This window comes from Trifolium pratense, linkage group LG4 (assembly GCF_020283565.1).
Source record: "Trifolium pratense cultivar HEN17-A07 linkage group LG4, ARS_RC_1.1, whole genome shotgun sequence".
NCBI lineage: Eukaryota > Viridiplantae > Streptophyta > Magnoliopsida > Fabales > Fabaceae > Trifolium > Trifolium pratense.
The window spans coordinates 19,322,246-19,349,144 of NC_060062.1; the positions used below are offsets into that span (position 1 = coordinate 19,322,246).

Below are 26,899 nucleotides of genomic sequence, written 5' to 3' on the forward strand. Positions count from 1 at the left end.
TCAAGTCTTCCAACGCATTGGTCATTTAGGTGTTGAGAAATGGCGTCTTCTTTGGCGACCTTTGGTGTTTATGGAATCCTCTGCTCTTGTTGAATGTTAAAACTATTTTCATCTCTTGTTATTGTATTCATCTCCGCATAAATCTATGAATAACCAACGGAACCAAGAAAACTCCTAGGAATGAGAGTGGAACCATTTCTTTTATATCTCACTAAGATTGATTTTGTACATTTTGTAGTTATATTCTCCACAGCCAAACCTTGTTGTCGCCTTATCGGTTATACATTTCAAGTCAAGAGCAATACAATTTGTGTATCCTCAAGCGATTGTTCAATTGTGAAAATGCATGTATAAAATAATAATTGTAAAAATGAAAATATTAATGCGAATAAAAATGATGCTAACACAACTATCACTTACGAATCCCTTGCTTATGTCATCATTCTTGAGCTTTGCTATGAACTATGAAACACGTTTCTTATTTTAAGGGCAAAATATATCCCTATTTCATCTTGTAAATAAGACCTGAGTGACTATTCGGGTTTCTCATTCTGTGAGTTTAAGCATAAGGTTTATATTTTGAGAAAAGCTGAAAGACAGTTCTCTGAATCTATACTTTAGTAACATGACTTCATATGTACATTTACAAGTGTATTTATCTTCTTTAGTCCATAGTTGAAACATCTTGATTTCCTCAGCTACTCAATTAGTAATATTGATATCATGTTGAAACTTCACGAAAAATTGTACAAGATTCGATTTGTGTTACGATCACTGAGGGCACCAACAGTACCAAGAAAAACTCTTCGAAATGGTGTTTGAACTATTTATTTTACATATTCACTGAGGGCACCAATAGTACCAAGAGAAACTCTTCAGATTGATTTCATAAAATTTGTAGTTATATTCCTGATAGCCAAACCGAGTTCTCACCTAAGTTTTAAGCCTAAAGTGTTCACGCAAAGGAGCTCTTATTTCAGGCTGGAAGTAAACTCCAAACCCAAAAGAACAATGCAGTTCATATGTATCCTCTTCATTCAGAAGTGTTAGTCAAACATCAAGCGACTGTCCAATTTTAAATCGTTAGAACTCAAAATGTTCACCCCCTTTCTCTAACCACTTAACCCAGAGACAAACTTTTTGAAAGAGAACACAGAATATAACATAAGTTACAAATCCGTAAAGAATACGTTGATCATAAAAGTAAAGCTGATAGTAATTTACTATTTGCAGAAAAACAATTTTATGATACACAACCAAGTATTTAACCACTATCAACTTTTGATGTCCCAAAGAATTTTGATAGACGGACTGGTCCCCCACCATCTTCACTATCGGTTCCAGAATCCTTGCTTTTGGACTTGTGCCTCTTTTCCTTCTTTGATCGCTTAGACCTGGACTTTGATCTTTTTGATGCTCTCTCTTCGTCTTCACTACTAGAAGAGTATGAGGATGATGAAGAGGAGCTAGATGGGGAAGACCTTCTTGAATGCTGCAATGGATTAGATGGTGAGGATGCGTGTAAAAAATCAATCAAAACAAAAATTATTGAAAACATCAAATCCTAATCAATATTGCTTGGTTCATTACTCTTGTTCATCCAACAATTAACAAAACTGAAGGCCGGGTATTTTGAATCAGTTTGCTACAACAATAAACAAAGTTCTTTTGTAGAATAATATACAAACCTAGAGAAGCTAGAGTTATATGTCATCACTTCGAACATAAATTGATGGTTGTAAACAACGATTTCAGATAGACAAACCCTATATAAGTTCATATTAAGGCAAAGCCATTGATGTCAAGAAAATGGTTGAGAAAAGGGAACACCAGTGATCAGTCTAGAAAACCTACTTTAAATCCACATAATGAAACTTTTTTTAAAAAAAGGTTAACTCCTTAAACTTCGAAGGAAACGGGGGAGGTAGTACTGTAACACCATTTAGTTAGTGGCGAGTCGGACCCGGCCGAACAGGAGCAGAATCTATGTGCTCATTGTGGAGGAGTATCACATTCAGTTAATGATCACCCTCTCATATATAGGTATTTGGAGCGGAGGCGTGCTTCACTGTTCAAAACATGTTCATCTAAGTTGTAAGTATTAAGTACCAGTAGCAGAGATCAGAATGGAGGGAAGGACATGGCTCTGGTTCAAGGTAATGAAGGAAGCAGAACCAAGATTGGACTGAAAAAATGTAAGGACCTCTGCTTGGTATGGAGATTGTCATTCTATGAACCCATTTTCACGTTTGAAAACGTTTATCCAAGGGGGAACTGTGGAGGAGTGATGCTTGCTACTCAAATTTCATTGATGCCCGATGACTAGTACATGGGGCTCTTTCTCAGAAGATTGAAGGAATAGATTCGACTAGAGGTGATGGCACTTGAACAAGCCAAATGTTATATAAGGATATCCACTATATAATTGACAGGAAATTGGTTTATGTAGCTGCATCTAAGAGTTCAACAAATTGGCGATGGCATGGCATGTCAAGTTTCTAAAATGCCTACATCCAGAGGAAGGAGGAATGATGAGCTGTGTTTCAAATGTGAGCATCACTATGGCCCCAACAATCAGTGCCCTAATCAACACTCATACTCGGGGATATTGACTTGGGAAGGAACGAATGAGAATGAAGGGCTGAAGGAGTCTTTGTCAGCAGCTGATTACAAAGATGGTCAAGGAGATGGAAATAGTCTGCAGTGTAATGAATTTCCAAGAGGTGCACTCATTACATATGGCATCTTCAAGGCAATGACGGTGGAAGGATGTCTAGAAGTATACCCACTCATTGATAGTGGAGCTAGTCAACTTCATTACCGCCAAACTAGCGCCTCTTTAGTTTTACCTGTCACTACCACCAAGGAGTTCAAAGTTGGTTTATCGAATGGCAGTAAGTGTTGATACAAAAATTTGATAATCAAAGGTGGGCTGGACAAATCTTTTGGTAGAGGCTTGTATTCTTGAAAAGTTCGACCTTATATTTGAAATTGAGTGGTTGTTACCTTGGGGTAGACCTGGACAGATTGGATAAAGAAATCCGGGAGCTTTGCTCAAGATAGTTGTAATCTCAAGGGGAATTGCACCAGTGATCAACACCACATTTGGCAAGGGAGATAAACTCCAATAAAATTGAAATACCCAATCTTGTATCAGCAGCAAAAAGTAGTATAGAGGGTAAGCAACTCGGGAGGTCCTAATATGCCAAGTAAGCAACTCGGGAGGAGGAAGACAACACCTGTAATCATCTTTTTCCATTCTGTCTTGCCTCAAGGTTCAGGCTGATAAAAAAGGTATCGATGGGTTAGTTTGATGGATTCCTAGACCTAGTAGATAAAAAAGGATCCAGATAAGGTCCTAATGGTCTAATATGTGAGCTGATACCCTCTTTAGAAGAGGGGTTAACATTTAAACAAAAAATGAGAAGGAAAGTTAGTAAGAGGAGAGATAACGCAGATCTACCCTATAAAATTCAGAGGGGAGAAGGGGTTATATGTTTTTCATTTCAACTTCCGTTTATAGCTTGAGGCCATGGGAATTTACCTTGGTGGGAGCATTTGCTCTTTATGTATTTTCTTCTGTTTACTTGTCAATAATAGTCTCCCTTTGTTATATAAGAATTATTCCTGTCATTTATGGAATATAAATGAACTTTGAATGAAAGTCACTGACAAATTAGAGTTATCTGTAATTTACCTTATAAGAGATAAGAGATTCAAAACAAAAGACGCGTTGAAGATTCAAAACAAAAGACACAAGCCTTGACAACATTTTCAACGTCAATGCAAACAATTTAAACCTACACTAATACTAGTCCAATACCATGGTTGCTGAAAACTAAAAGGAAAGTTACCCAGCAGTTCATACTTTGCATAATAGTTGAAGGGGTAGTTACAATAGTATTAGTTTTTTAAATGAAACATTTTGGTTCTTCTCTAGGAAAAAGTAAATGTTGGAAATCAAACACACCTTTCTTTTTTTGCTGCTATGCTTCTTCGAAATTTTGTCCCTCTTATCTGTGTAGTAGAATATGCAACACTCGTCATTAGAAACTGGGTATGGGAAACAGCGCTAGAAAAACACAACAGATTTCTGCAACTTTACCAAATTAAGGCACATACCTTTTGAATGTTTAGACTTACTACTTGAGTGATTTCTTCCCTGGGAAAGTTTGCGAGCCCTTTCAGCATCTAGTTGAGCCCTGTACTCCCTCATCATCCTATCTGCATCTGCTTCTAGCTCCCCCTTTTTCAGTTCTTCTTCCTAGTAAATAAAGTACAACAAATCATGTCAAACACAAATTAAATAACAGTGCTAATGCCCTAAAATATTGATACATAAAATAGCGCACATTATGATATAGGAAAAGGCATTCAATAAAAAAGGTTTGACTGAATCAACAAAAAAAAGGTTTGACTGATAAAAGAGAAAAGCTAATGCCCTAAAATCTATGCAATCAAAATTTTATGTAATTAAGTAGTATCAATAAACAAGTAGAAATGCTAATGATCTAACCCTTAGGGGGTGTTTGTTTCAAGTGTATGAATCACATTGCCAGGAAAACAGGGGCAGTAAATGACTATGCGGCTATGCCCATGTTTGTTACAAGGCTGAGAAAAAATTATTCATGGGTATAAAGGTTCCAAGGAATGGGAAAACTTCCATAGTTCCCGTGAATTTAGTCCCAAGTGAGTCAATTGTGTGCCAACCATTTTCTTTTAAAAATACCAAGAATCAAATTCTCATCTTTATATTCCAGGTTAAGTTATTCTTGGGAAATTTTGTTGAGCTCGTGAAACAAAAGCCCCCTTAAGTTTGCTTTCGAAGCTGACTCTTATGGCGGAAGGATAATAAATAAAATACAAAACTCCATAGAGATTATTTTTACAAAAAAAAAACTTTCCAACAATAAGCAAAGTTGAGGGTAGGGGCAGGGAATTTCACCTTTCCACAGGCGCTTAATTTTTCAAACTCAAATATAAATATCATTATGATTATTTGAAAGTGTGCCACACATCCAAACACAGATCAAGAGAGGTTCTATTTCAAATGAAGATCCACAATAGGTTTGAGAATGAGGGGTTGAGAGCATGTGTCAAAGGATCAAGTAGAGAGGAGAGTCAATTGATTAAGAGAGGTTGAGGCAAAGGGGGTTAAGGGATTTCAGGCCTCTTAACTACAGGTTGTGCAACATGGGTCACCCAGCTCAACCTGTAAGAGCAAGGCTTTCTCTCTCGGTCCTCTAATAATTCCCACAAAACTATATTGGTCTTGCAGTGTAACAATCACCGGCATGGTAAGTGTTGGGAGGTGCAACAAAGCTTGAAAGATGGTGCAATCCAACAAGTAAAACGCGACCTTCCAACCACAGAGTAAAACCCTATTTTAGTCCCTAAAAGATTTGCTAGCCAATTTTTGTCTCATTTTGATATTTTCATGTTTTAAAAATGAGTAAATAAAACAAGTAAATTGAGAAGAAATTTAAAATGAGTAAATTTGGAGGGGAGAGAAGATGCATTTATAAACTTAGAGACATTGACTAAAATAACCTTACATTAAATATCATGTGAAATGTTCCAAGGGTTTAAAATGTAAATTAGTACATCCCCTCCATTAAAATCTCTCCCCTCTCCTTGTTTAAACCAAACAGACCCTTAGAGAAACAGGCCAAACTTCAGACACAATTCAGGAGTAGTCTGATAAATGGAGAAGAGGGTAAATGGAATAATGAGATAGCAGACAACCCTCCTCAAACTTATTACAACAAGGTGCACAAGGATGTATGTTGTATATTATATATAAACAAAGATAGTATATTAGTAATGCATTTTTTTTTACAGTACACAGTAATTCATGGACGTTAAAACTATGACATAATTCATGTACAACATAAACCAACAATTACCTGGACTAAAATCATCACAAAGCTATATAAGGTAAGTAGCTCAGTTAGAGTGAGTAATACACAGAATCAATGGATGGGTTTTCAAATAATTCTGATTACAAAGTAAGGTAGCCAGCCCATTTGCCTTTGGAAATATTTAGACTGAGTAACTAAGGCTAAGAGAATCGATCGTCTATTATTGTTGTAAACTAAAACAGTAAAACCATATCTCGCATTTTCCCCTCATGTATACACAACAAAGAAAATGTATTTCCAATTTAGAGTAAATATTTAAGGTTTGTGAAGAGATTACCTTTTGTTTCTTTTTGTACTCTTCCCATGTAATTGTGTGAGATGTTTTAAGGCTGGCCAAACGAGCGGCATGCCACTCTGGTGAATGAAATGAACCATCCACCTGCGACAGTCCTCATCAATAACGGTCCAGGAAAAGAAAGTGATCCAACATTCGAGCATTATAAAGCAAAACAATCCTATAATCCAATATATACATGCATGCAGTAAGACAAGAATAGCAAATAACATGGTGAGTAGCATTTCCTTCAAACCAAATAGATATACATCACTTATGATGTTGTCCACTAAATCACGGGCCTATTTGGATTGGCTTATTTGAGCTTATCTACTGGCATAAGTTTTGTGAGACTGTGTGGGCAACTTACAAAAACAACTTATGATATTTTTCATAAGTATTTTTCAGCTTATTTTCACAAGTTCTTCCATATATCTTAGGAAAACAGCTTATTTATAACACACACAACAACAATTTAATTTAATTTTATCTTTTGCTATAGAAATAGGTTATCATGATAAGAGCTTGTGCCATAAGCTGCAAATAAGTTGTTTATCCAAATAGGGCCCATATTTTTAATTCAATATTCACAAAAGCAAGCAGATGTGAAAATGTTCACTGCCATTGAAATTTGACAACCAAAAAGCACATATATAAAGCAGCAAAGTTGAGATTCAAGCTCAGGGCTTATTAAATATCACTACAGTACACAAGTTATTTTTTCAAGTTATCATAGATACTTAATAATAGTAAAAATAAATAATTTTTACTTTAATCCCTAAAATTAAAAGCATAAATACAAGCACAAACTCATATAACACCAATTAAGAAATAGAATTAGGAAATAACAATGAACACAAAAGGGGAAAAATCAATTAGCGATAGGAAGAATTGAACGAAATTGAAAGAAGGTATGATATGGAAGGGTACAAACCATGCCATCTTCAACCTCATCGGGGCCGCCGGAGGCACCGCCAAGCCTGGCTCTTTGCATAGCTTTGTAGGCTTGATTTTTCCCCATTGATTGAGATTGAATTTGTGGTAGGTAAAGATAGATCGATTGGTGCTATGTGGATTATGATCATGCACAATTATACTTCTACAATAGAGTTAAACCCCGATTCGATTGAAATTGAAATTGAAATTGTTGATTGAATTATTAGGGATTTGATTTTCTCAATCGCATTGCAATGGTTGCGCTCTTGTTTTTGTTCTCTTTCGTTCGTTATCAGTTTCATTTCATACATAACAACAACAAAAAAAAAATACATCTATCTATCTATGGGCCATTGGGCTTGCATCCTTTCTCTTCCTATACGGGCCTCTGCCATTTCTTTTGGCGCCCCAAGTGCTCGTTTTCTATTTTATTTTTTCGCTACTTAATAGCGGACGTTATAAAAATAATATATTTTTAGAAATTTTAAAAATGTCGTCCACTATAAAAGTAGAGGACCGGTCAGATCTTCTGCTTCAATCAAAGTATGTCAAGTGGCCAATTTTAATTGAACATTTGTGTGGCAATGTCATAGCTTTTAGTTAATGCGGAGCCTTCAAAAATTCTATATATACTCCCCATCTCTTCTCTTCTCTCTCCTCTCATTGCCATTCATTTTGCCAGCAAAGCAGTGAAGGAACGACCATATACAGAAGAACGTTGTAAATTAATGCACCATCTTTAGTTATCAAATATCGGTTCAACCTGACAAAGGCTTCTTGAAAACAGTGTAGAAACCCACGAAAAGCATGCGATAATGCTGCTCTTACTTAAGCAAGTAACGACTACGACAACTATCGATCTTTTGCACAACTCCAATGACACAATACGAGTTCAAACTCATACGAGTTCAAACTCCAATGACACAATACCGGCCACTGGAGTTGCTCTAAGTCAGATGAATTAATTGCTTCAACTTCATCTTCTCCGGGTTCAATCATGAAAGCCGCGATTTCGTCGAAAGTTCTTGGACGAATCAAGTTTGAACATATAGCTTGAACGGATCTAACAAACGTAGCGTCTAGCTCGATTAGTCCCTTCCAGGCATGGATGCAAGTAGTGTACATTGGGGTCAGCTGGCCCACTCCTTGCTTTATGTTTTAACCAATAATAGTAATATTTTAATATATTAAATTTTTTGTCTTCTACTATATGTTATTGTGTATTCCTTTTTTGTCATAATTTTTGTTATGTTGACACTTGTATTTGCATTAGAATCTAGTAATTAAGTAGTTATATTATTTTAATATGCTGGAAATGAACAAATATTTCAAAAGAAAGTCTCTCAAGAAGTCAATGAAGTAGAAACACCAATACAACAACAACCAGACCATCCTTGAAAAAATATTCTAGAGGTTGATTTGAAAAACCTTCCTGCTGATCCTAAAGAGAGGAAACAAATGTCATGTTATCATCCAAATGATCGAGATGAAATTCGAAGAGCTTATTTGCAAAGAGGGCCTTGTGAATCAAAGGAACATAAATTTCCTGCAACGACAATTTGGGACTTCTCTCCGTAATTTTAATCCCGATTGGTTTCTTGAATTTGATAATTGGTTGGAATATAGTGTATCAAAAGTTGTTGTGTTTTGTTTATGTTGTTATCTTATGAGATTTGAGATTGAAGAAAATAATGGCTGAGATGCATTTTTTACAAGGAGGTTTTCAAATTAGAAAAAGAAATGTAGACTCAAAGTCCATGTTGGAGGCCCTAGTAGTGCTCACGATCAAGCTTGGCGAAAATGCAATGCATTAATAAATCTCAAGACGTTTAAGTGAAGGAGCAAATGATCGTTGTTTTATGTTTAATACCAGCCAATATATAGAAGAACTAAAAGCGGCCTAGTGCACCAGGTTCCCACCAAGTCGGGTCCTCGAGATGATAGATGCACGTAGCCATACCCTATCAAAAATAAAATACAGGTGTTACATAATAAACTCACCTCAATGTATGTGGCAGCAGCCTCAGAATGTTTCTCATTTGTTCTAGAGATGAATATATCCCAAAAGACATACTACCATAATTTCTAACCGAAACACAGATTGAACCACAACCTCAACCACAAGGGGCTTACTCCGATAATTTCGGGTGTATTATTCAAAACACCCAGTTTGTGGTTGAGGCCGAAGACACCGCAAGTAAAATTGAGAATTAAACCTAAATAGTTCAAATTTTCCAGCATAATTCCTCTCTCCTTGGTAACCTCTGTGACGATCCACCGCCGGTCATGGTTTTGGCGAAGTCCTTCTGTGTGTGCGGAGATATAGAAGATGAAATTAATAATCATTTTAATTGATGAATCTCAAGACGTTTCAGTGAAGGAGCAAATGATCGTTGTTTTATGTTTTGTAGACAAAATAGGGCATGTCCTTAAGCGGTTTCTTGGTACCGTCTATGTTGACAAAACATGTATATCTTTAAAGTTAGCATTGGAGGCAATGTTTGCAAAGTACAATTTGAGTTTGTCAAGAGTTTGTGGACAAGGAAATGATGGGGCTAGTAACATGCGAGGTGAAATTAATGGTCTCAAATGTTTGATCTTAAAAGAAAATAAGTGTGTGTTCTATGTTCATTGTTTTGCTCACAAACTCCAATGGACACTTGTGGCGGTTGCAAAATATCAAGATGATATTGCTTGGTTTTTTGTTGTACTTAACAATTTATCTAATGTTTTTGGAGCTTCATGTAAACGCAGAGATATTCTTAGAGAGTTAGATTCTTAAATTAACTAAAGCACTAAAGAGTGGATAGAAACTACATTAACAATAGCCGAAGATACTAGATGAGGCTCACATTATGGTACATTACTAAGGTTGACTTATTTGTTTCCCTCTGTGTGTGATGTGCTTAATATGATTGTGAAGATAGCACAGACGCAAAAACAACGAGTTGAATCTCGTCTATTATTGATACTTTATGGTCTTTTGAATTTATTTTAAAATTGCTTTTAATGAGAAATGTATTGGGCATTACTAATGACTTATCTCAAGCTTTGCAAAGAAAAGATCAAGATATTGTAAATGTTATGTCATTAGTCAAAATTTCAAAGGAAAAATTGCAAAACATGATAGATGATGGTTGGCCTAGTTTCCTGAGTAAAGTGTCATTGTTTTGTGAAAAGCAAGATATTCACATTGTAAATATGGATGATGCATTCGTGTTAAAAGGAAAACCTAAGCGTAAACTTGAAAAGTTTCAAACTTGCATCACTTTCAAGTTGAGGTATTTTATCAAGTGATCGATAGACAACGTCAAGAGCTTAACAACAAATTTAGAGAGGTAAGTAGTGAATTGCTTATTTGTGCAGCAAGGCTGCAAGCCTAAATCCAAGAGATTTATTTTTTGATTTACCCCCTGACTGACCATGTCACGTCATCATTTTTGTGGAATCTTAGGTCATCATTTTTCATGAGGGGGTAAACAACAAAATTTTCACATTATACGAGTAATCCATTTTTTTTTTGCAGGTGTAAATCAAAACTCGTCTACTTTTTAAGGGATAAAAACCTATTTAAATAAAAAAGATGTTTAAAATTTTTAAAAAAACATTCATAAAATTAAAAAAAAATTTATAAACTTGAGGGATCCATGAACCGGTTGTTGTTAAGATGGTCCACATTAAAATTTTCCGATAGAAAAAACTTATTAAAAAAACACTTTTGAAAGAAAAGAAAAAGAAAAGGACATAGTAACAGTAGTACAATCAAATTAACATTTGAATTTTGTAAATGTTGAGAAATGAGCGTGACCACTAGCAACATAAGGACAAAGAAAAGATCACAACTTTTCAGAGAGATAGATTGCAAATAAGGAGAGAAAACAACAGCTAGCTAGCATCATTCACAGTATTGCTATGCTAACACTACACTACAATTCTTTTTCACCTCTCTCTTTCTCTCTCTCTCCTTCACACAGACACAGTCACTGTCTGTCACTGTCACACACATACTCATGCTAAAATCTCTCTCTCTCTTCTCTCTCAGATTTCACACATCATTCATCACCATCTTCCACAAAAAACCAGTCCAATGCTTGTACCATTTCATCATAACATAGCTACCTAGTTAGAGGTGTAGCTACCACCTACTACTACTACTACTACAACTTTCAAACCAAAAAAATACAACAAAAATATAAAAACCAAACAACACCTTAACTCTAGTTCTTTCTCTCCTAGTTCCAACAAAACTACTCATTCTCTACTTCTCATTTCTTCCTAGCTAATTAGTAGTAGTAACTTCATAAAAAACATCACCATGTGTAAAATCATTTTAACCATACTCTTCCTCCTATTTTTCTCATCAACTATTTCTTCCTCCTCCTACAACCACCAACACCACCGCCGTATCCTCCACCAACCACTCTTTCCATCTATCTCACTTCCACCAACACAATCACCATCTTCATCACCACAAACCCAACCAAAACCACAAAAACACCAACCCAAGCTTCCATTTTCTTCCATGTCTTCTTCTTCACCACCACAACCATTTTCTCCACCTTTCTTTCCAACTTACCAATCACCACCACAACCTCCTTCTCCACCTTTCCTCGCCACTTTCCCAGCTAACATCTCTTCCTTACTCCTTCCAACACCTCACACTAAAACCCATAACCACCGCTCCGCCGCCGCTCTTCTCATTTCCCTCTCACTTTTCTCCATCCTCCTCCTCACGTTATCTGCTTTCTTTGCCTACCACCGTCGTCATCATAACCACCACAAAACTTCCTCCACCACTGCTAACGACGACACTGCTTCAAGATCAGATAGTCTCCGTTTATTCCCGCCGAACACCGCCACTTCAGACTCCGTCGACAGTAAACCAAACGAAAAACCATCAACTGGGTCGGAGATATTTCACCTCGGAACCATATCAAGCTCAGAAAACACAAGAGTTACTACTGCAGAGTCAAGCTGTAACGGCAATGTCGGTTTCTCGCCGCCGTACCGGCATCTTACAGACTCACCGGAGCTTCATCCTTTACCTCCTCTACCACGTCACAATGTCAGAACATGGAAGAATGAACCAAAGAAAGAAGAAAATATAGCTAGAGAAGATGAAGAGTTTTATTCACCAAAAGTTTCTCCTTCTTCTTCACCAGTTGTTGCTGCTGCTACTACTGCAACAAGCTCTCATTTTGATAAATTTGGCAGCAAAAGCTTCAATTCAAGAACAGCTTCTTACCCTCTTTCTCGTTCTCCTTCTCTCAATCTTAGCCCTATTGAAAGTATCAATTCGTTTCCACCTCAGAACTCTGCATCTCCATGTTTTTCTTCTCCTATGCAGAGGGAAGATTCTGATTTGAATTTGGATGGTAAGAATGTTGAAGTGAGCAAACTTCCTCCTCCTGCTCCGCCGCCTCTGCCGCCGAGGTTTTGGGAGACTCCGGTAGTGGCTTCCCAAGATGTTAATGTTGAGAATGAGGAAAGTTCAAAGCCAAAGTTGAAGGCTTTACATTGGGATAAAGTTAAGGCCAGCTCAGATAGGGCCATGGTTTGGGATCACTTGAGACCAAGTTCATTTCAGTAAGATACACTTACTAACATCATTATTATTATTTGACTTTGTCTGTCTTGGAAACTAAATTCTTTTCAACATCATAGTATTTGTTGTTTTTTTGTTAAGTTGTGAGTTCTTGGGTTCGAATCTGGATGAAGACGTCTAACTTAGCAATTTAGTCATTGCCGGTTGAGCTAGGACTTATAGATTATAATATTTGTGTTTTATTCTATTCTATGTAATAACATATGGTGTTTTCATACTTATTATTATGCTGTTTTTTAATTATTATTATCATCATCAGTATATGGTGTTTTCATACGTATTATTATGCTGTTTTTTAATTAGGCAAATGCTAAAAAGTGCCCCAGGGGCACTTGTTAAGAATTCAAATTTAGAAAGTTTTACTTGGAAATTGTGTAGTCAATACAACAAAAGTCTATATTTTAATGTTTTCCATGCACAACTTTTATTTTATTTCTTCTTTTGATTCCTTAACTAGTGCCCGGGCACTGGTTAGCAAAACCCTTTTAATTATTATTATCATCATCAGTATATGGTGTTTTCATACTTATAACTATTATGCTGTGTTTTTTTAATTGTTATTATCCTTGTGGTATGTTATTTTATACTACTATTAATTAATTGGGTTGAGCTGCAGGTTGAATGAAGACATGATTGAGTCACTCTTTATGGTAAATAATTCCAATTCCAATGGAAATTCTGCTTTGGCTCCTAAAGATAATGCTCGGAGCCAAATAATCCATGCTGCTTCCATGCCGCCAGAAAATAGGGTACTTGATCCTAAGAAGTCTCAGAACATTGCCATTTTGCTTCGAGCGCTGAATGTAACTATTGATGAAGTTTGTGAATCCCTATGGGAAGGTGATAATGAATCAATATGCATTTTCTCTTCCATGGACACTACCATTAGTATTTATAGTTTTCTTTATTGGCCAATGTCCTGCATATGTTGATCATGTTATAGTGTGATAAGCATTTTAAACATGGACACAATAATTATGTATGTGTTTACCTATTGCTTATGGTTCAATATCTGCCTCACATGACAAGGTTAAGAAAGAAGTAATCTCTCTTGATTGTATTTCATATGTATCTGTAGTAAGCTAATTATGAGCTATTAGTCCTTGTTGGACAATACTGTTTATCGTCGTCTTGCTCTCTGTTGTATATTGTAAGCAGTTCTATAAGTTGGTGATATATTAAAGCTTACTTTTGCTTGTAGGCAATTGTGATACACTGGGAACAGAACTTCTAGAAAGTTTATTAAAGATGGCCCCAACTGAAGAGGAAGAATCTAAGCTGAGGGAGTTTAAAGACGAGTCACCCTTCAAACTAGGCCCGGCTGAGAAATTTCTTAAAGTCATGCTTGATATACCTTTTTCATTCAAAAGAATGGATGCTATGCTCTACATTGCTAATTTTGATTCAGAATTAGAATACCTGAAGAAGTCCTTTGATACTCTGGAGGTATTTATTATTCTCCCATTTCTGGATGCTATGCACTCAAACTTTTATGATGTACCTGCAGTTCTCATTGTTTATCTTTTGACACAGGTGGCTTGTGAGGAATTAAAGAATAGCAGAATGTTTATGAAGATACTAGAGGCAGTTCTTAGAACAGGAAATCGAATGAATGTTGGCACCGATCGTGGTGACGCACAAGCATTCAAACTGGACACACTTTTGAAGTTAGTTGATATTAAAGGAACTGACAGAAAGACTACTCTTTTACATTTCGTTGTACAAGAAATTGTCAGAACCGAGGGTTCTCTTGTATCTGGTGCTGACCATCACAATGTTGACTCCTTCAATAACCATCAGTGTACTCTTCAAGATGAGGTTGACTCGAGGAAGCTTGGACTGCAAGTTGTATCAGGTTTGAGTGGAGAACTCACCAATGTTAAAAAGGTAGCTGTTATGGATTCAGACACGCTAAGTAGCGATGTTGCTAAACTTGCCAAAGGAATTGAAAAGGTTGTGTTAGTTGTAAAATTGAATGAAGAGTCGCCTTTGAAAGAAACCAACCAAAAATTTTCTGAGGCAATGAAAAGTTTCTTAGAGAGAGCTCAGGAAGAGATTTTAAGAATCCAGGCGCAAGAGAAAAGTGCCATCTCTTCAGTGAAGGAGGTAACTGAGTACTTCCACGGTAATTCGGCAAAGGAAGAAGCTCATCCGTTTAGGATATTTATGGTTGTGAGGGATTTCCTTTCGATACTAGATGGCGTATGCAAGCAAGTTGGGAAAGCAAATGAGAGGACTTTAGTTGGTTCGCGGCTAGATGTAATGCCTTCAATCACTACACTGCCACCAATTTTCCCCGAGTTTAATGGTAAGCAGCCATCTGGTGATTCCTCAGAATCTGATTAGTCTCTCAAAAAATCCAATCCAGTTTGGACAATGTTTTAGTACCTATAGAATTTTGTACATGTTTTACCACCTAGATTATATAACTAGTTTATAAGTACCTGTCTCTTTCTGTGCTCGCTGCTCAGTCTCTGTCTGAGCTCACTGAATTGCTTCTATGCATTGTATTCATATAAATGATCAATGACAGAAGTTTTAGAATTGTTTTTTCTAATCATTATTGTCATTTTTTATTTTTATTTTTGGTTTTCACCACCAGTTTAATCTGGTTCGGGGGTCAGTTCTGACATCAAGTGATTACAGCCCCCTCCCGATCGCAGTTGCGGGGGACCAAACCGTGGTCCTCCCTACCAAGTTCAGCGCCAATCATTATTGTCAATTAAGGATTGTGAATTTGTGTAAATAATAAACGAAACAACAAATGGCAATCATAGCCATGGTGGCGGAGCGCAGTAACATTGCGCTTCTAGCCTTGCAACCGGACTTGAAGTGAGGCACCAAACTCTAGAGTTAGTCTGGGCATCAATCTTGTGGCGGCTTATGGTGCAGAGGCGTGGATGGATAGAGCAAGACAGCCCATCCGCACCACCCGCTTAATGTTCACCAATCCGGACCACCCATTTGTGTACTGATACACGTTGCACCATTTTTTGGTTGTTACTTATGCTTAGCCCTAAGTAGGTATACTTACTACTCCCTCCGTCCCAAAAAGAATGACCCATTTTGAATATATGCACTATTCATATATATTGTTTTGACCATATTTTTCTACTAATAAATAAAAATAAATATTAACATATAAGATGTTGTTAGATTCGTCTCGATGAGTATTTTCAAAATATCAATTTTTTATAATTTTTACTATTATACAATTAAAGATATTAGTCGCCAAAGTTATGCATTGGCATGCGTGTTTCGGTCAACTGGGTCATTCTTTTTGGGACGGAGAGAGTAATACAACAGCTGTGCTGAGTAAGACCTCAGTTACAATTGTACAGGTGAAAGTAAAATTTTATTGGATGATGAGAAAGGGGTATTTGAGTTCACATTGGTAGAACTGTTTGTGACTAGAGTTCTTTTGGACTTTAGTATCATTGTGACAGCCAGTGTATGTATAAATGGCAACCAGAAATTAGGTCAAGGACGATAATGTCATTATTCATCTGTCTCCATTAATGTCATTATTGGCTGTTGAATACTGATCTGATGTGTCTCTGACACATAAAGGGCCAACCAACACCAATTTAAGCTCTTGAGAATTAATAATGGAGTGTCTAAGAATAGACTTCATTTATGATGGAAGCATGATGAGGGGCTTGAGCTTGAGGGCTTTAATTCCAGCAGTAAAATAGGTAGAAGTATTTTTTGATGTTCGAAGGGAAAAGTTACTTCAAATTCCAGAAAGAATAAAACATGTTTTATTGATTTTCACTTTCCTAGATCATTGCACAACTAGTACTGTATTTATTTAGACATAATCAAGAAAGTTATACAAAACATTGTGTTTTCTATCTCCTAGATAAAGTGTATCTATAATACCATCCTGAATGAATGAATGAATGAACAAAAAATCAAGAGTTCTCAGCATCCATGCGCTCGAGCACCTTTTGTGCTTCCTCTTCTGTACCAGGAACAACATTTCGGATCCTCAATCCATTTTTAATGGCTTCATGATCAACACCAAATGTGAAGTAGAATCTGTTGGATACCTGTTTCAAGAAAAACATGCAGTGAAGTGAAATGCTTTAATAATATATGAATGTGAGTCTTGAATAAGAATGATACGCTCATTTTTGTATTTTTTTTCTTATCTTAGTGGTAAACACCACCTAAAATTAATACACGCCTTTGGACATTGCCAGTTAGAGAAATGCTATGGTCACACTCTCTATCACACTCCACTAACACACACCAATCATATTTAGCCATGTCATATACTTTTTCCATTCCTTAACTTGCTACCGGTTCCATTATTATTATTATTTGGATTTTAACTTACAAAAAAGAAAGAAAGAAAGAAAGAAATAAGATTTTCATCTCCCTGTACACTACAACCTACCATCTCCATTTTTCAAGTTCAGCAGCATTCAACCATGGAACATGTAAAAAGATTGCCATCGAAAACATTTTCCAGGGACAAACATTCCTTCTGGTAGTGATTGAAATCACAAATTCATTACCCCCATTTCACTATTCAATCCCCCAAAATCTATCTTCACATTTTTCTTGAATTCACACATCAAAGGTTTAAATCTCTCTCATTGAGTTCATAAAAAAAAAAAAAAAAACCCTTTCATTAAACCCCAGTAGAGGGTTCCTATCTGGGTTCCCTTGTTTGCAGATGGGTATTTGGTAAAAGGTTGAATCTTTACTTCCAATTTGATGAGACTGTAAATGGGTTCTTTGAAATCAACGATGGTTGCTAATGATGTTTCATAAAACAACCATAAGAGTTTGACAGAGACAGATTGGAAGGAGCATAGACTGAGAAGGGAAAGGCAAAGTATTGCATTTCTTTTTGCGAGTGAATGTTGCTACCTGTACAACCGGTTAGCAAGTGAAAGAATAAAAGAAAGAGATGATGTGGCTAAGTATAATTGGTGTGTGTTAGTAGAGTGTGATAGAGAGTGTCACCATAGCATTTCTCTTGCCAGTTATGTTAGACCTTACAGACACTTATTTTTGTATTCTACTCCTTAGATTAGCATTAGATAATGGATAAAACAATTTGATTCTTAAAATAAATTAAGTTTCTCAAAATGATCTTTAAAATATAAAATCCTGGGTAATATTAGTTTCCCTGAACAATTTCGCAGCCTAAATTAAGCAATTTGTAAGTATAGTAACTGATGTGATCAATGGTTTTCAATTTAAGGATTCATTTTAAAATTTCATTAGTTCCAAGCACCAAATTGTGTAATCTCACAATACTTGGGACTAAATTGGCAATTCACTACTTAATAATTTGGGATTCTTAAAATAATTTGACAGGACACAAATTAGTAAACTACTTACATTTTTCTTGTTGGGGTGCGGAGAGAAGGAAATTTATGTGCATCTAGAAACTTTTAACAAGTAATATATAATAGAGGGCTAAGGCCAGTGCTCACCTCGCTAGATCGAAGTTCAGGCTTTGTAACGTGCGCAATTACTTCCACATTCACTAGTGGTCTAGCTGGATTGTCAAGTTCTGTGTACAGAACACAAGACTTGAGACGAAGAAAACTTCCAACATCCACCTGCATCATCAAGTTGTTTTCAGTTCAATGCCCTGCTTAAATGCCAATATAGCTGTTCTTTTCTACTAAATCTTTTATCAGTAAATGTACACATTCATTCATGAATGTTCATGAGATAAAACTAGAATGAGGAAAAAGTGATTCTCATTGAGCATGAATTGGTGCAAGTACAAGCTTATATCCAATACAAACTAGGAATGAAAATCTAACTAACTAAGCCACATTGCATAACTGATCTAACAAACTTCTAACAAACACTTAGTGATGAGATAGCTTGTTGCACAAGCTACTCATTCATATCCTCTATTGTTATCTTTCTCAAATAAAATCACATCAATGAGGTCTGATCATGATTATCTGTTTCTGTAGAAAAGGGTTTCATTGTTGAAAGATAACAACGGGATGTACTGCTGATTCTTAAATCTTAACACCAATCCTATAACCATGAAATTCAGTTCATTATATAATTGTGAGTGTCCTAGTTGATTACTTACAGGTCTAAAAAAATCAACATGATCAACTTCCAAGAAATGAGGTGCTGCACCAGCAAAGGAATAAGCCGTTGAGAATGCGAGTTCAAAAGCTCTTCTCATCAAAAACCCCCCAAAAATACGACCATGGGTGTTTCTTCGCTGTGGCTGGCAGATAAAAGAGTTTTGTAGGCAAGTATCCTTCATAAGGATGCTGTCTCTATCTGCTAATGCCGGCATATCTGAGAAGATACGCCCTTCTGCTAATAGTGCCATGAGCCTGGCATTGTCTCCACTCTCTCCCCGTTTTTGTTCTTCCTTCTTCTTTTTCCTTGATATGTTTCCCTGTTCTGCTTCCTCCCAGAGCAATCTCTCTTTCTCAGTTTCAGGTAAGACCTTGTTGATTGGAACTGCCTTACCCGTGTCAGAGTCACGAGCCACAAATGTGAAGTTAGCTACAATTGCAGGTGAGTTTGAGATATTCGGATCCCCTATCAGCAAATTTCAATGTATTGTTAGGCAAAAATCAGCAGCGATAGATACCAATACCATGCAGAATTGTTGGACGATCAAAAGACATGGCGTTAAATTTACATAGATATGATTTGAGCTTATAAAACTACAACATAATGAACTGGTTTTTGTGCTCAATTTCTTTGTACTATTTTAATATTACTAGTAAATTGAAATATACTAAGAGACAAGAAAAGCAATCCAGTATTATCTGAAAATGCTCAATCACTCTGTTACTGAAATTTTACTTCTCATTATGCTAATCTATGTATTATGAACAGAGGCAGAAAGTGGTCATCAAGAAAAAAGACAGACCTATTTGATCACTTAGAAACAAATTCATATGTCAGTCATTTTAGTCCCTGATATGGACTAAAATGTACCCACAGTATTTGTAATAGGATGTAGAATTTGACAGGATACAAAATAAACTTTTGCCGGTTTTACATCAACATTCACCAATTTAGAAAAAAAATCAAGACTAAAATTTGATATTTTTCAGATTAACTATAAACTATACCAATTCACTAGCAGTACAAACTCATCCAACTATTATAGAGATGATTAAGTCCGTGGGAAGTGACAAGCAATACCGATGTTTATCTAGGGATCAAATATAACTGTTGAAGTTCTTACTACCACACTTTGACAATCGTTAGATGCTTCATCAAATGAATGTAAGCATGAATGAATCAAACACACACAAAAAAAGCAATTGAGCAAAATTCATGACACAAAACATGTATTATGCACCATGTCACGTGTCTGCTTGTAAGCACTTAATGACATAAATGGTCTTTTTGCCGTCAGTCAATGATCTCAACCGTTTAATCAAGATCAAACAATTATGATTCTAAGCTCACAACTTGTCAAAACCACTATTTGAACCGTCTAGTTTCTATCAAACGGTTAAGATGGAACGATTACAATGACCCGTAAGAATTTCCCACCATTGACAATCCAGGATAACACCCATTTTAAAAAAATCTGACTAGACTAGACTATTCCATTCCATTTTGTTCCATTCCACTTCATTCCATCCTATACCACTAATCTAAACATACCCACAATATGAAAACAATAGTAAAGAAAGCAGAATGAATATGTATCACTATTAATTATGTACTATGAAGCACGAATATTGACACGGACATGACACAGTCACAGGCACGTCGACACCGATAACAATTTGAGAAAATGACATGATTCGATATAGTCATGTGTGTCAGTGTCAAACATTGACGAGTGTCCGGCACCGGAACACGCCTAATCCAATGAGTGTCGGTGCTTCATAGATTATGCAATTAATAAGTACCATTTGGTGACTGGATCATTTCCAATTGAATCTCCATAGATGACCTTCCAACCCAAGTAACAGCACCAACAATAGCAAAATCAGCATCAATATGAATTGGTTGTTTAAGAACCATCTTATCAACAGCAGCAGTAACCAATAAAAGAGGCCTTGTACTACCATCTTCATTACAACAATGCTATTCACACAAAACACAAAAATAAAACATAAAAAATTCAGAATTTATCATCAATTTCAACAAAATAACCAAAACCCACTATTTCAAAACCTATAACAAACAAAACCCATAATTCAATTTCAAAAAAAAAATAAAAGAAGAAAAAAAGATAAGACCTTTAATGCAACTGTTCCAGCAAGAGCATCAAAATCCTCAACAAGCTTCCCCATTCTAATATGATTCCAAGGGTTTCTATATTGCTCACGAAGAATGGGATCAGAAGAGAAATTATACAAGATACTGGTCCTACTCTGAGAAGGAGACTTGGGATCAAGTGAAGATGGGTCATGGCAATTAGTATTACCATTAATGGGTTTTTCAAAAATGGTGGATCTTGCTTCCCATAGAGCATGAGTAGCTGGGGAATGATGCATCCCTGGCCATAAACTGATTGGTTTGCGATTAGATGAACCTGCATCGATGGGATTTGGAAGTGATGATGTTGATTTTGGGTGTTTGGAATCATTGGATAGGGATTTGGTTTGATTCAATGGATAGAGAGAATTGAGTGTGAATCTGAAAAGGTGATGAAATTGAGATAGTTTTGGTTTTCTGAATGTTTGCATTGCATTGCATGGAAGAATCAATGGATGTTATCAATGAATTTTGTTGTAAAGAAAGTTTCTATCATAATTTTTAGAAGATTAACTACTTCTTATTTATTTTTATTTTGTTCATCTCAATTATGATTTTAACTCTTTAAATTTTACTAGTAAAAAAAATTTTCTAAATTTCACAATTTTGCAATTTTAGTCCCAAAAAACTTTATGTACCAAAAAAAAAAAAAAAAAAAAATTCTTCTATAACTCCAGATTTAGTGGGACATAATTCTATAAGAAATTAACTCGCTTATAGTCATTTTGATACCAATTTGGTGAATTATTGATTAAAATTGAGTTTTGTGCAAAACTTTGAAGTTGAGGTTCAGAAACAGATTTTGTGCAGAATTTTAGAACGACAAAATCCAAAAAATTATAAAATAAAAGGTAAAATTCAGGATTTTAAAATATGGATAAAGTTATGTATTTTAAAATAGGGATAAAATTCCGATTTATTCAAAATAATAAAAAAAAATCTATTTTGCCTTTTCACACAAACCGGGTCCCATTATTCCACCCCATTCATAATAGAAGTATTATAAATAGTTAACATGATAACAATGTTTATGCTCCATACATTACATAACTTCAAAAACTCAAAAAAAGTGGTTATTGGTTATCTCAATCTATCTGAAACCTTCTCTGTTTCCATCAGCACTGTACTTTCTCTCTCTGTTCTTTCATTGAAATCCAAGGCAGAGTAAATCTCAAAATTGTCTCCCTTCTTTTGTCTTTTCCCACCAACAGTACAAAATGGTTGAACTCAATATCATCAAGAAGAAAATGTGGATGTTTTCACATTAATCTACTTTCCCTTTAATCCTTTCAACTATCTTTCTTTGAGTATGGAAGTTATGACCAACAACAACACTATCAACAAACAAAACAACTTTCATCTTCAAAAGCTTTCATTTTGGTTCGCTCCAACTACTCGTCCACCTGGTTTTCTTCTTCTCTTTCTCAAGTAGCATCACCACTATTGTTTTTAGTTTTAACCACCAGTATCCGGTCCACTGGACCGCCTAATCTGGTTTTGGGGTCAGTTTTGACATCAAGTGGTTTCAGCACTCTCCCGATCGCAGTTGCTGGGATCGAACCGTGGTGCTTCCTACCAAGTGCAGCGCCAATCACCATTGGACCAAGTAACTATCAAGCACACTACAAATTTCAGAACTATGAGTTACATCTTTTATGACAAAATTTCTTCATCTGGGTATGATGATTTGGGCTTATTGAATCAATCTTTGCATAACTTTGGAACTTCTAATGGTGTTTTAGAGAGTGGGAAGGGAAAGGTGGTGAAGTGCCCTATAACTGAAAGAGTTGGTAAAGATGATATTTCTGAGGCTAAAGCTTTAGCTGCTTTGAAGAACCATAGTGAAGCAGAGAAGAGAAGGAGGGAGAGAATAAACGGTCATCTTGCAACATTGCGTGGCCTTGTGACTTCCACTGATCAAAAGGTTTTTCTTTTCTTCTTTACCTTCTTAGAAAGTTGTTTTTGTTGTTGCTAGTTTTATGATTTCATTTTGATTGTAAAATTGTTTTAAAATTTTGTCAAAATCTTCTATTTGAAAATTTTGATCAAAATAGCATATTATCTTGCATAAGAACTATGTAGCAGTAACACTGCCACTTCAAATTGAAGGCGGGTCTTGTGTCTGACATGTGTATCTATAAGTAGTATTCGACACCGATAGATAAAGTTACTTACGTTCAATCATTTCAATTTGGTTAAACTATTAATGTTGTCTATATGTCAATATTGTGTCTTTGTGGTTGCTTCATAGATAAGATAAGAAGTATGCTTAATTAGTCTATGTGAAATGCATGCAAATGGGAGATGAGTTAGGGAACTAATCCCTCCGATAATTTTTATATGAAAAAGTTTATTTTTTTTAGATTCATAGAATGTTTGATGTATGAATCAGATACATCAAATATTCTATGGATCCTAAATACTAACTTTTTCTTATAATAAGGACCAAAGTGAGTAGTAGATTTAATGCGAAGTTGGTACCGTAAGTGTTTCGAACCATAGATTCTTTACTTCTCCACACTTAAATTGCGTAATTCTAGAAAAAGGATTTAATGAGAAGTTGATATTGGGTGAGGAACAAATATAGTCTTGATTTTTGGGTTAAACCAGTTTAAGTTTTAAGAAAGATGACAATACAAGATTTCAGGCAGAGATGAGAATAAAAAATAATTGGTTAAGGAAAAAAAAAGTATTTTCTTATGCTTATTGTATTTGCTGGGAACATATATTTCCCTTTCATAAGTATTTGATAATTTTGAAAGAAAAATGGAGCTCAGTCTGTTGGTTACAACATGTTTGAAATTTGAAGTGCATTATTGTAATAATTGTAATTAAATTAAGTGATTCTGATTGCATCATTGTTGTCATTGTGTGGTAAACTTGTTGTTAAAGTTACTAATTGCTAAAGTCAACTATCATGGTGCATCACTTTGTTATGTAATGTGCAAATTATTTACTCTATGACAAAAGAACCTCACCAAATCTTATAGTTCATGATAATCTATTTTTATAGGATTCTTATTCTATGCTCCCAAAGTATAAATAATTCATTAATTAATTATTACACATGTACTGTACTATAGTATATCAAATAATACTTCCTTGATTAGCTCATATGAACAAAAGTACAAAACATTAAACACTATAGAATGTCAACTTTGATAAGGTATTTTAATTTGATGGTCTTCATCAAAAGAAATAAAATAAGTTCATGTGAACTTCTCAACCGGTAGGCATATCACATTTTACATGTATAGGTCGGATTCGAACCCCGAACATTTCATTTATTCACCTTTATAAAAATAAAATTCCATCTACTAGACTACCTGGAAAAAAAAATGTTTTCATCATAATCAGATTTCAAGTTTTGTTGTGTACATGCCAGTTGTTCTTTCTGGATGGCATGACATGACACAGTCAATTTCTTGTGGTATTATATATGACATTGTCTTGTTTAGTTGCACCGCCATTTATCTTTAACTTGTTGCCTAACTCATAATGGTGATGTGGGACAAAGAATATAATACTATTGTATAAATTGAATATAAATTAACCAAATTGAGTTCACGTGATTAATGAGCTTCCGCTAAGACAAATCGTTCGGTAGAATTCGAGTTCAGTTTCCGGGAGAAACAATTCTTGTTCAGATCTTACTTGCTTCGTGACCGAACTTCGGATTATCAGGACTTTTTTCCTCTGATAACCGGACATTATTAATATAATACTATTGTATTTTACAAGAACTAAAATTGCATATAAATTAAGCAACAGATTGAGTTCAAGCGGCTAATGAACTCTCTCTATGACGAGTCGTTCGAAATAATCTGAGTTCAATTTTTGAGAGAAATAATTCTTGATTAGACTTTATAGTTACTTCGTGACCGAATTCAGGATTACCATACCCTTTTTACAGAGACAAATAACATTTGTTTGTTTTCTTTTTGAAAAAATGAATGTAGATGGACAAAGCCACATTACTTGCTAAAGTGATTTGTCAAGTGAAGGAATTGAAGAAGAATGCAATGGAAGCAAGCAAAGGTTTTCTCATTCCAATGGAAGATGATGAAGTGAAAGTTGAACCATATGATATTGAATTAGGACATGGATGCATGTCTTACAAAGCAACTATCTGCTGTGATTACCAACCTGAGATACTTTCTGACCTCAAAAAAGCACTTGATGCACTTCAACTTCAACTAGTGAAGGTTGAAATGTCAACATTGGAAAACAGAATGAAGAATGTGCTTGTCTTTACATGTTGTAAAGGGGATAATAGTGTTAATGTTGAAACATGTAAAAGTATTGCAAATGTTGTTCATAAAGCATTAGATTCTGTGTTGGAAAAGGCTTATAGTTCAATGGAGTTTTCACTTAGAACTTCATATCCAAACAAAAGGAGAAGAATGTGCTTTGCTGAAACATCTACTTCCTCATGCAACCATGGATCTTGTTGCTCATGCTAAGGGTTGACCATTTGATTTGTTATTTTGTTGTATTGTATCATGCTACATATCTATTGAAATCTGGATTTTTCATAGGTTATTGTAATGTTAAGAACTTTAAGAATGGCTTATGTTGAAGTTGCTATTAGTATATGTGGAACAGTTGGAGATACATTTTAATAAATTATTAGTGTCCAACATGTGCCAAAAGATTTATAATTTCAATGTTTTAAGAACCGGACCGGAGGTCGAACCGTTGTGACAACTGGTTCAAGGGTCAACCGGTCGGATCGGTTCAACCGTTATTGAACCATTTATATTGAACCGTTCATATAATTTTTCTATAATAATAAAATATAATAGAATTTTTTTTAACATTATCACTAGTAAGAGCTTTAATTAGCAACCTTCACCACATTAGAAGTCAATGGTTGGAAAGGAAAAGATTTTTGATTTTTTAACCTTTCAATTTCAATCCATCGTGTTGTCAAAATAAAAAACCTTTCAATCCATCGTGTTGTCAAAATAAAAAACCTTTCAATCCATCATTTTTTTTATTAAAAAATCAGTTTTTTTTTTTAAGTGAGAGAAAAACCGGCCGGTTTTTCCGGTTCACCGGTTTTCCCGGTTCACACCGGTTCACACCGGTTTTTGACCGGTTCCACTGACTAGCGGTTCTTGCTAGTCGTCCGGACCGCCGAGGGCACCGGTTCGTGGTCGGACCGGCCGGTCCGGTTCGGTTTTTAAAACATTGTATAATTTATTGCTACAAGTAAGAAATGAACATAAAAAAAAAAGTAGAAAAATATATTATAAGGAAATACTCTAAAATAAAATAAAAAAATTGGTGGTCAAATTATTTCAAATATGGCCCAAAAGGTAACTATTTCAACTGAATTGGTGGGATGCGTCAGCCCATGCAATAGTGCAAAACATGGGCGACACTCGAGAGCTCAAGTAGCAAGCTACTTTAGCAGACTCTCCCTTAAAAAAGTAATTTAATATTGTGTGACCCGTTGGGTCACATCATATATTAAACTGATAAGAACAGATACTACACTTGATCTTAGCCAAAAGGCCGAGAAAGGTATGAATCGTAAACTATTTATTAATCCATAATAAAAAAGCGACAGTTTAACATTAATAAAACTATTTATTTTGGAATCTTTAGTGCTGACATCTATCATTTTCTCAATTGGGCCTAATTTACTTTAGCCCAACAAAATGAGAAATTTACAAAAATTGAACTGGTATTGGTGGGGTGCGCCAGCCGATGCAATAGTGCAACGCAAAGACGACACTTGAGAAGCCCAATAGCAAGCTATTGTAGTGGTTTCTCCCCCTAAAAAAAGTAATTTAATATCGTGTGACTCAATGAGTCACATATCAGATATTAAACTGATAAGAACAGATACTACACTTGATCTTAGCCAAAAGGCCGAGAAAGGTATGCTTTTAACCTTGTACAAAGTTTAAATTTATAGCAAGG

At 35.5% G+C, this 26,899-nt stretch overlaps 4 protein-coding genes and 2 non-coding genes across 6 annotated transcripts; 2 read left to right on the forward strand and 4 right to left on the reverse strand.

Moving 5' to 3' along the window:
• Positions 1-1,120: 1,120 nt before the first annotated feature.
• Positions 1,121-7,438, reverse strand: LOC123924268 (protein FAM133). The gene is made up of 5 exons (XM_045977110.1): positions 7,130-7,438; positions 6,199-6,300; positions 4,123-4,264; positions 3,971-4,017; positions 1,121-1,492 (listed from the first exon to the last, which is right to left on the reverse strand). Exons 1-5 carry the CDS (start codon positions 7,214-7,216, stop codon positions 1,265-1,267), a joined length of 606 nt encoding a protein of 201 aa, XP_045833066.1. The 5' UTR covers positions 7,217-7,438; the 3' UTR covers positions 1,121-1,264.
• A 3,508-nt stretch (positions 7,439-10,946) lies between these two features.
• LOC123924270 (formin-like protein 2) lies at positions 10,947-15,293 on the forward strand. Its single transcript, XM_045977111.1, has 4 exons — positions 10,947-12,717; positions 13,353-13,576; positions 13,938-14,182; positions 14,270-15,293. The coding sequence occupies exons 1-4, from the start codon at positions 11,447-11,449 to the stop codon at positions 15,080-15,082; spliced, it is 2,553 nt and encodes an 850-aa protein (XP_045833067.1). The 5' UTR covers positions 10,947-11,446; the 3' UTR covers positions 15,083-15,293.
• Positions 15,294-16,468: 1,175 nt separating this feature from the next.
• Positions 16,469-21,477, reverse strand: LOC123924271 (acyl-coenzyme A thioesterase 2, chloroplastic-like). The gene is made up of 5 exons (XM_045977112.1): positions 20,950-21,477; positions 20,617-20,794; positions 18,813-19,279; positions 18,190-18,318; positions 16,469-16,788 (listed from the first exon to the last, which is right to left on the reverse strand). Exons 1-5 carry the CDS (start codon positions 21,397-21,399, stop codon positions 16,651-16,653), a joined length of 1,362 nt encoding a protein of 453 aa, XP_045833068.1. The 5' UTR covers positions 21,400-21,477; the 3' UTR covers positions 16,469-16,650.
• Positions 21,478-21,999: 522 nt separating this feature from the next.
• On the forward strand, positions 22,000-25,608 carry LOC123924272 (transcription factor bHLH30-like). Its single transcript, XM_045977113.1, has 2 exons — positions 22,000-22,892; positions 24,928-25,608. Exons 1-2 carry the CDS (start codon positions 22,608-22,610, stop codon positions 25,429-25,431), a joined length of 789 nt encoding a protein of 262 aa, XP_045833069.1. The 5' UTR covers positions 22,000-22,607; the 3' UTR covers positions 25,432-25,608.
• Positions 25,609-26,310: 702 nt separating this feature from the next.
• Positions 26,311-26,501, reverse strand: LOC123882624. The gene has a single exon (XR_006799939.1). It is a non-coding gene; the product is annotated as a U2 spliceosomal RNA (small nuclear RNA).
• A 165-nt stretch (positions 26,502-26,666) lies between these two features.
• Positions 26,667-26,861, reverse strand: LOC123882618. Its single transcript, XR_006799934.1, has one exon. It is a non-coding gene; the product is annotated as a U2 spliceosomal RNA (small nuclear RNA).
• Positions 26,862-26,899: the final 38 nt, after the last annotated feature.

Bases quoted from the DNA above. Each gene is read 5' to 3' on its own strand.
- LOC123924268 (XM_045977110.1), bottom strand. From the start codon at position 7,216: ATGGGGAAAAATCAAGCCTACAAAGCTATGCAAAGAGCCAGGCTTGGC. The intron at 6,301-7,129 runs GTTTGTACCCTT...GGACTGTCGCAG, and splicing joins ATGAGGTTGAAGATGGCATG to GTGGATGGTTCATTTCATTC. The intron at 4,265-6,198 runs GTAATCTCTTCA...TTTATTTACTAG, and splicing joins AGTACAAAAAGAAACAAAAG to GAAGAAGAACTGAAAAAGGG.
- LOC123924270 (XM_045977111.1), top strand. From the start codon at position 11,447: ATGTGTAAAATCATTTTAACCATACTCTTCCTCCTATTTTTCTCATCA. The intron at 12,718-13,352 runs GTAAGATACACT...GTTGAGCTGCAG, and splicing joins TTGAGACCAAGTTCATTTCA to GTTGAATGAAGACATGATTG. The intron at 14,183-14,269 runs GTATTTATTATT...CTTTTGACACAG, and splicing joins AGTCCTTTGATACTCTGGAG to GTGGCTTGTGAGGAATTAAA.
- LOC123924271 (XM_045977112.1), bottom strand. From the start codon at position 21,399: ATGCAAACATTCAGAAAACCAAAACTATCTCAATTTCATCACCTTTTC. The intron at 19,280-20,616 runs GTACTTATTAAT...ATTTGCTGATAG, and splicing joins AATGATCCAGTCACCAAATG to GGGATCCGAATATCTCAAAC. The intron at 16,789-18,189 runs GTGAGCACTGGC...TTCTTGAAACAG, and splicing joins CTGAACTTCGATCTAGCGAG to GTATCCAACAGATTCTACTT.
- LOC123924272 (XM_045977113.1), top strand. From the start codon at position 22,608: ATGAGTTACATCTTTTATGACAAAATTTCTTCATCTGGGTATGATGAT. The intron at 22,893-24,927 runs GTTTTTCTTTTC...AAATGAATGTAG, and splicing joins TGACTTCCACTGATCAAAAG to ATGGACAAAGCCACATTACT.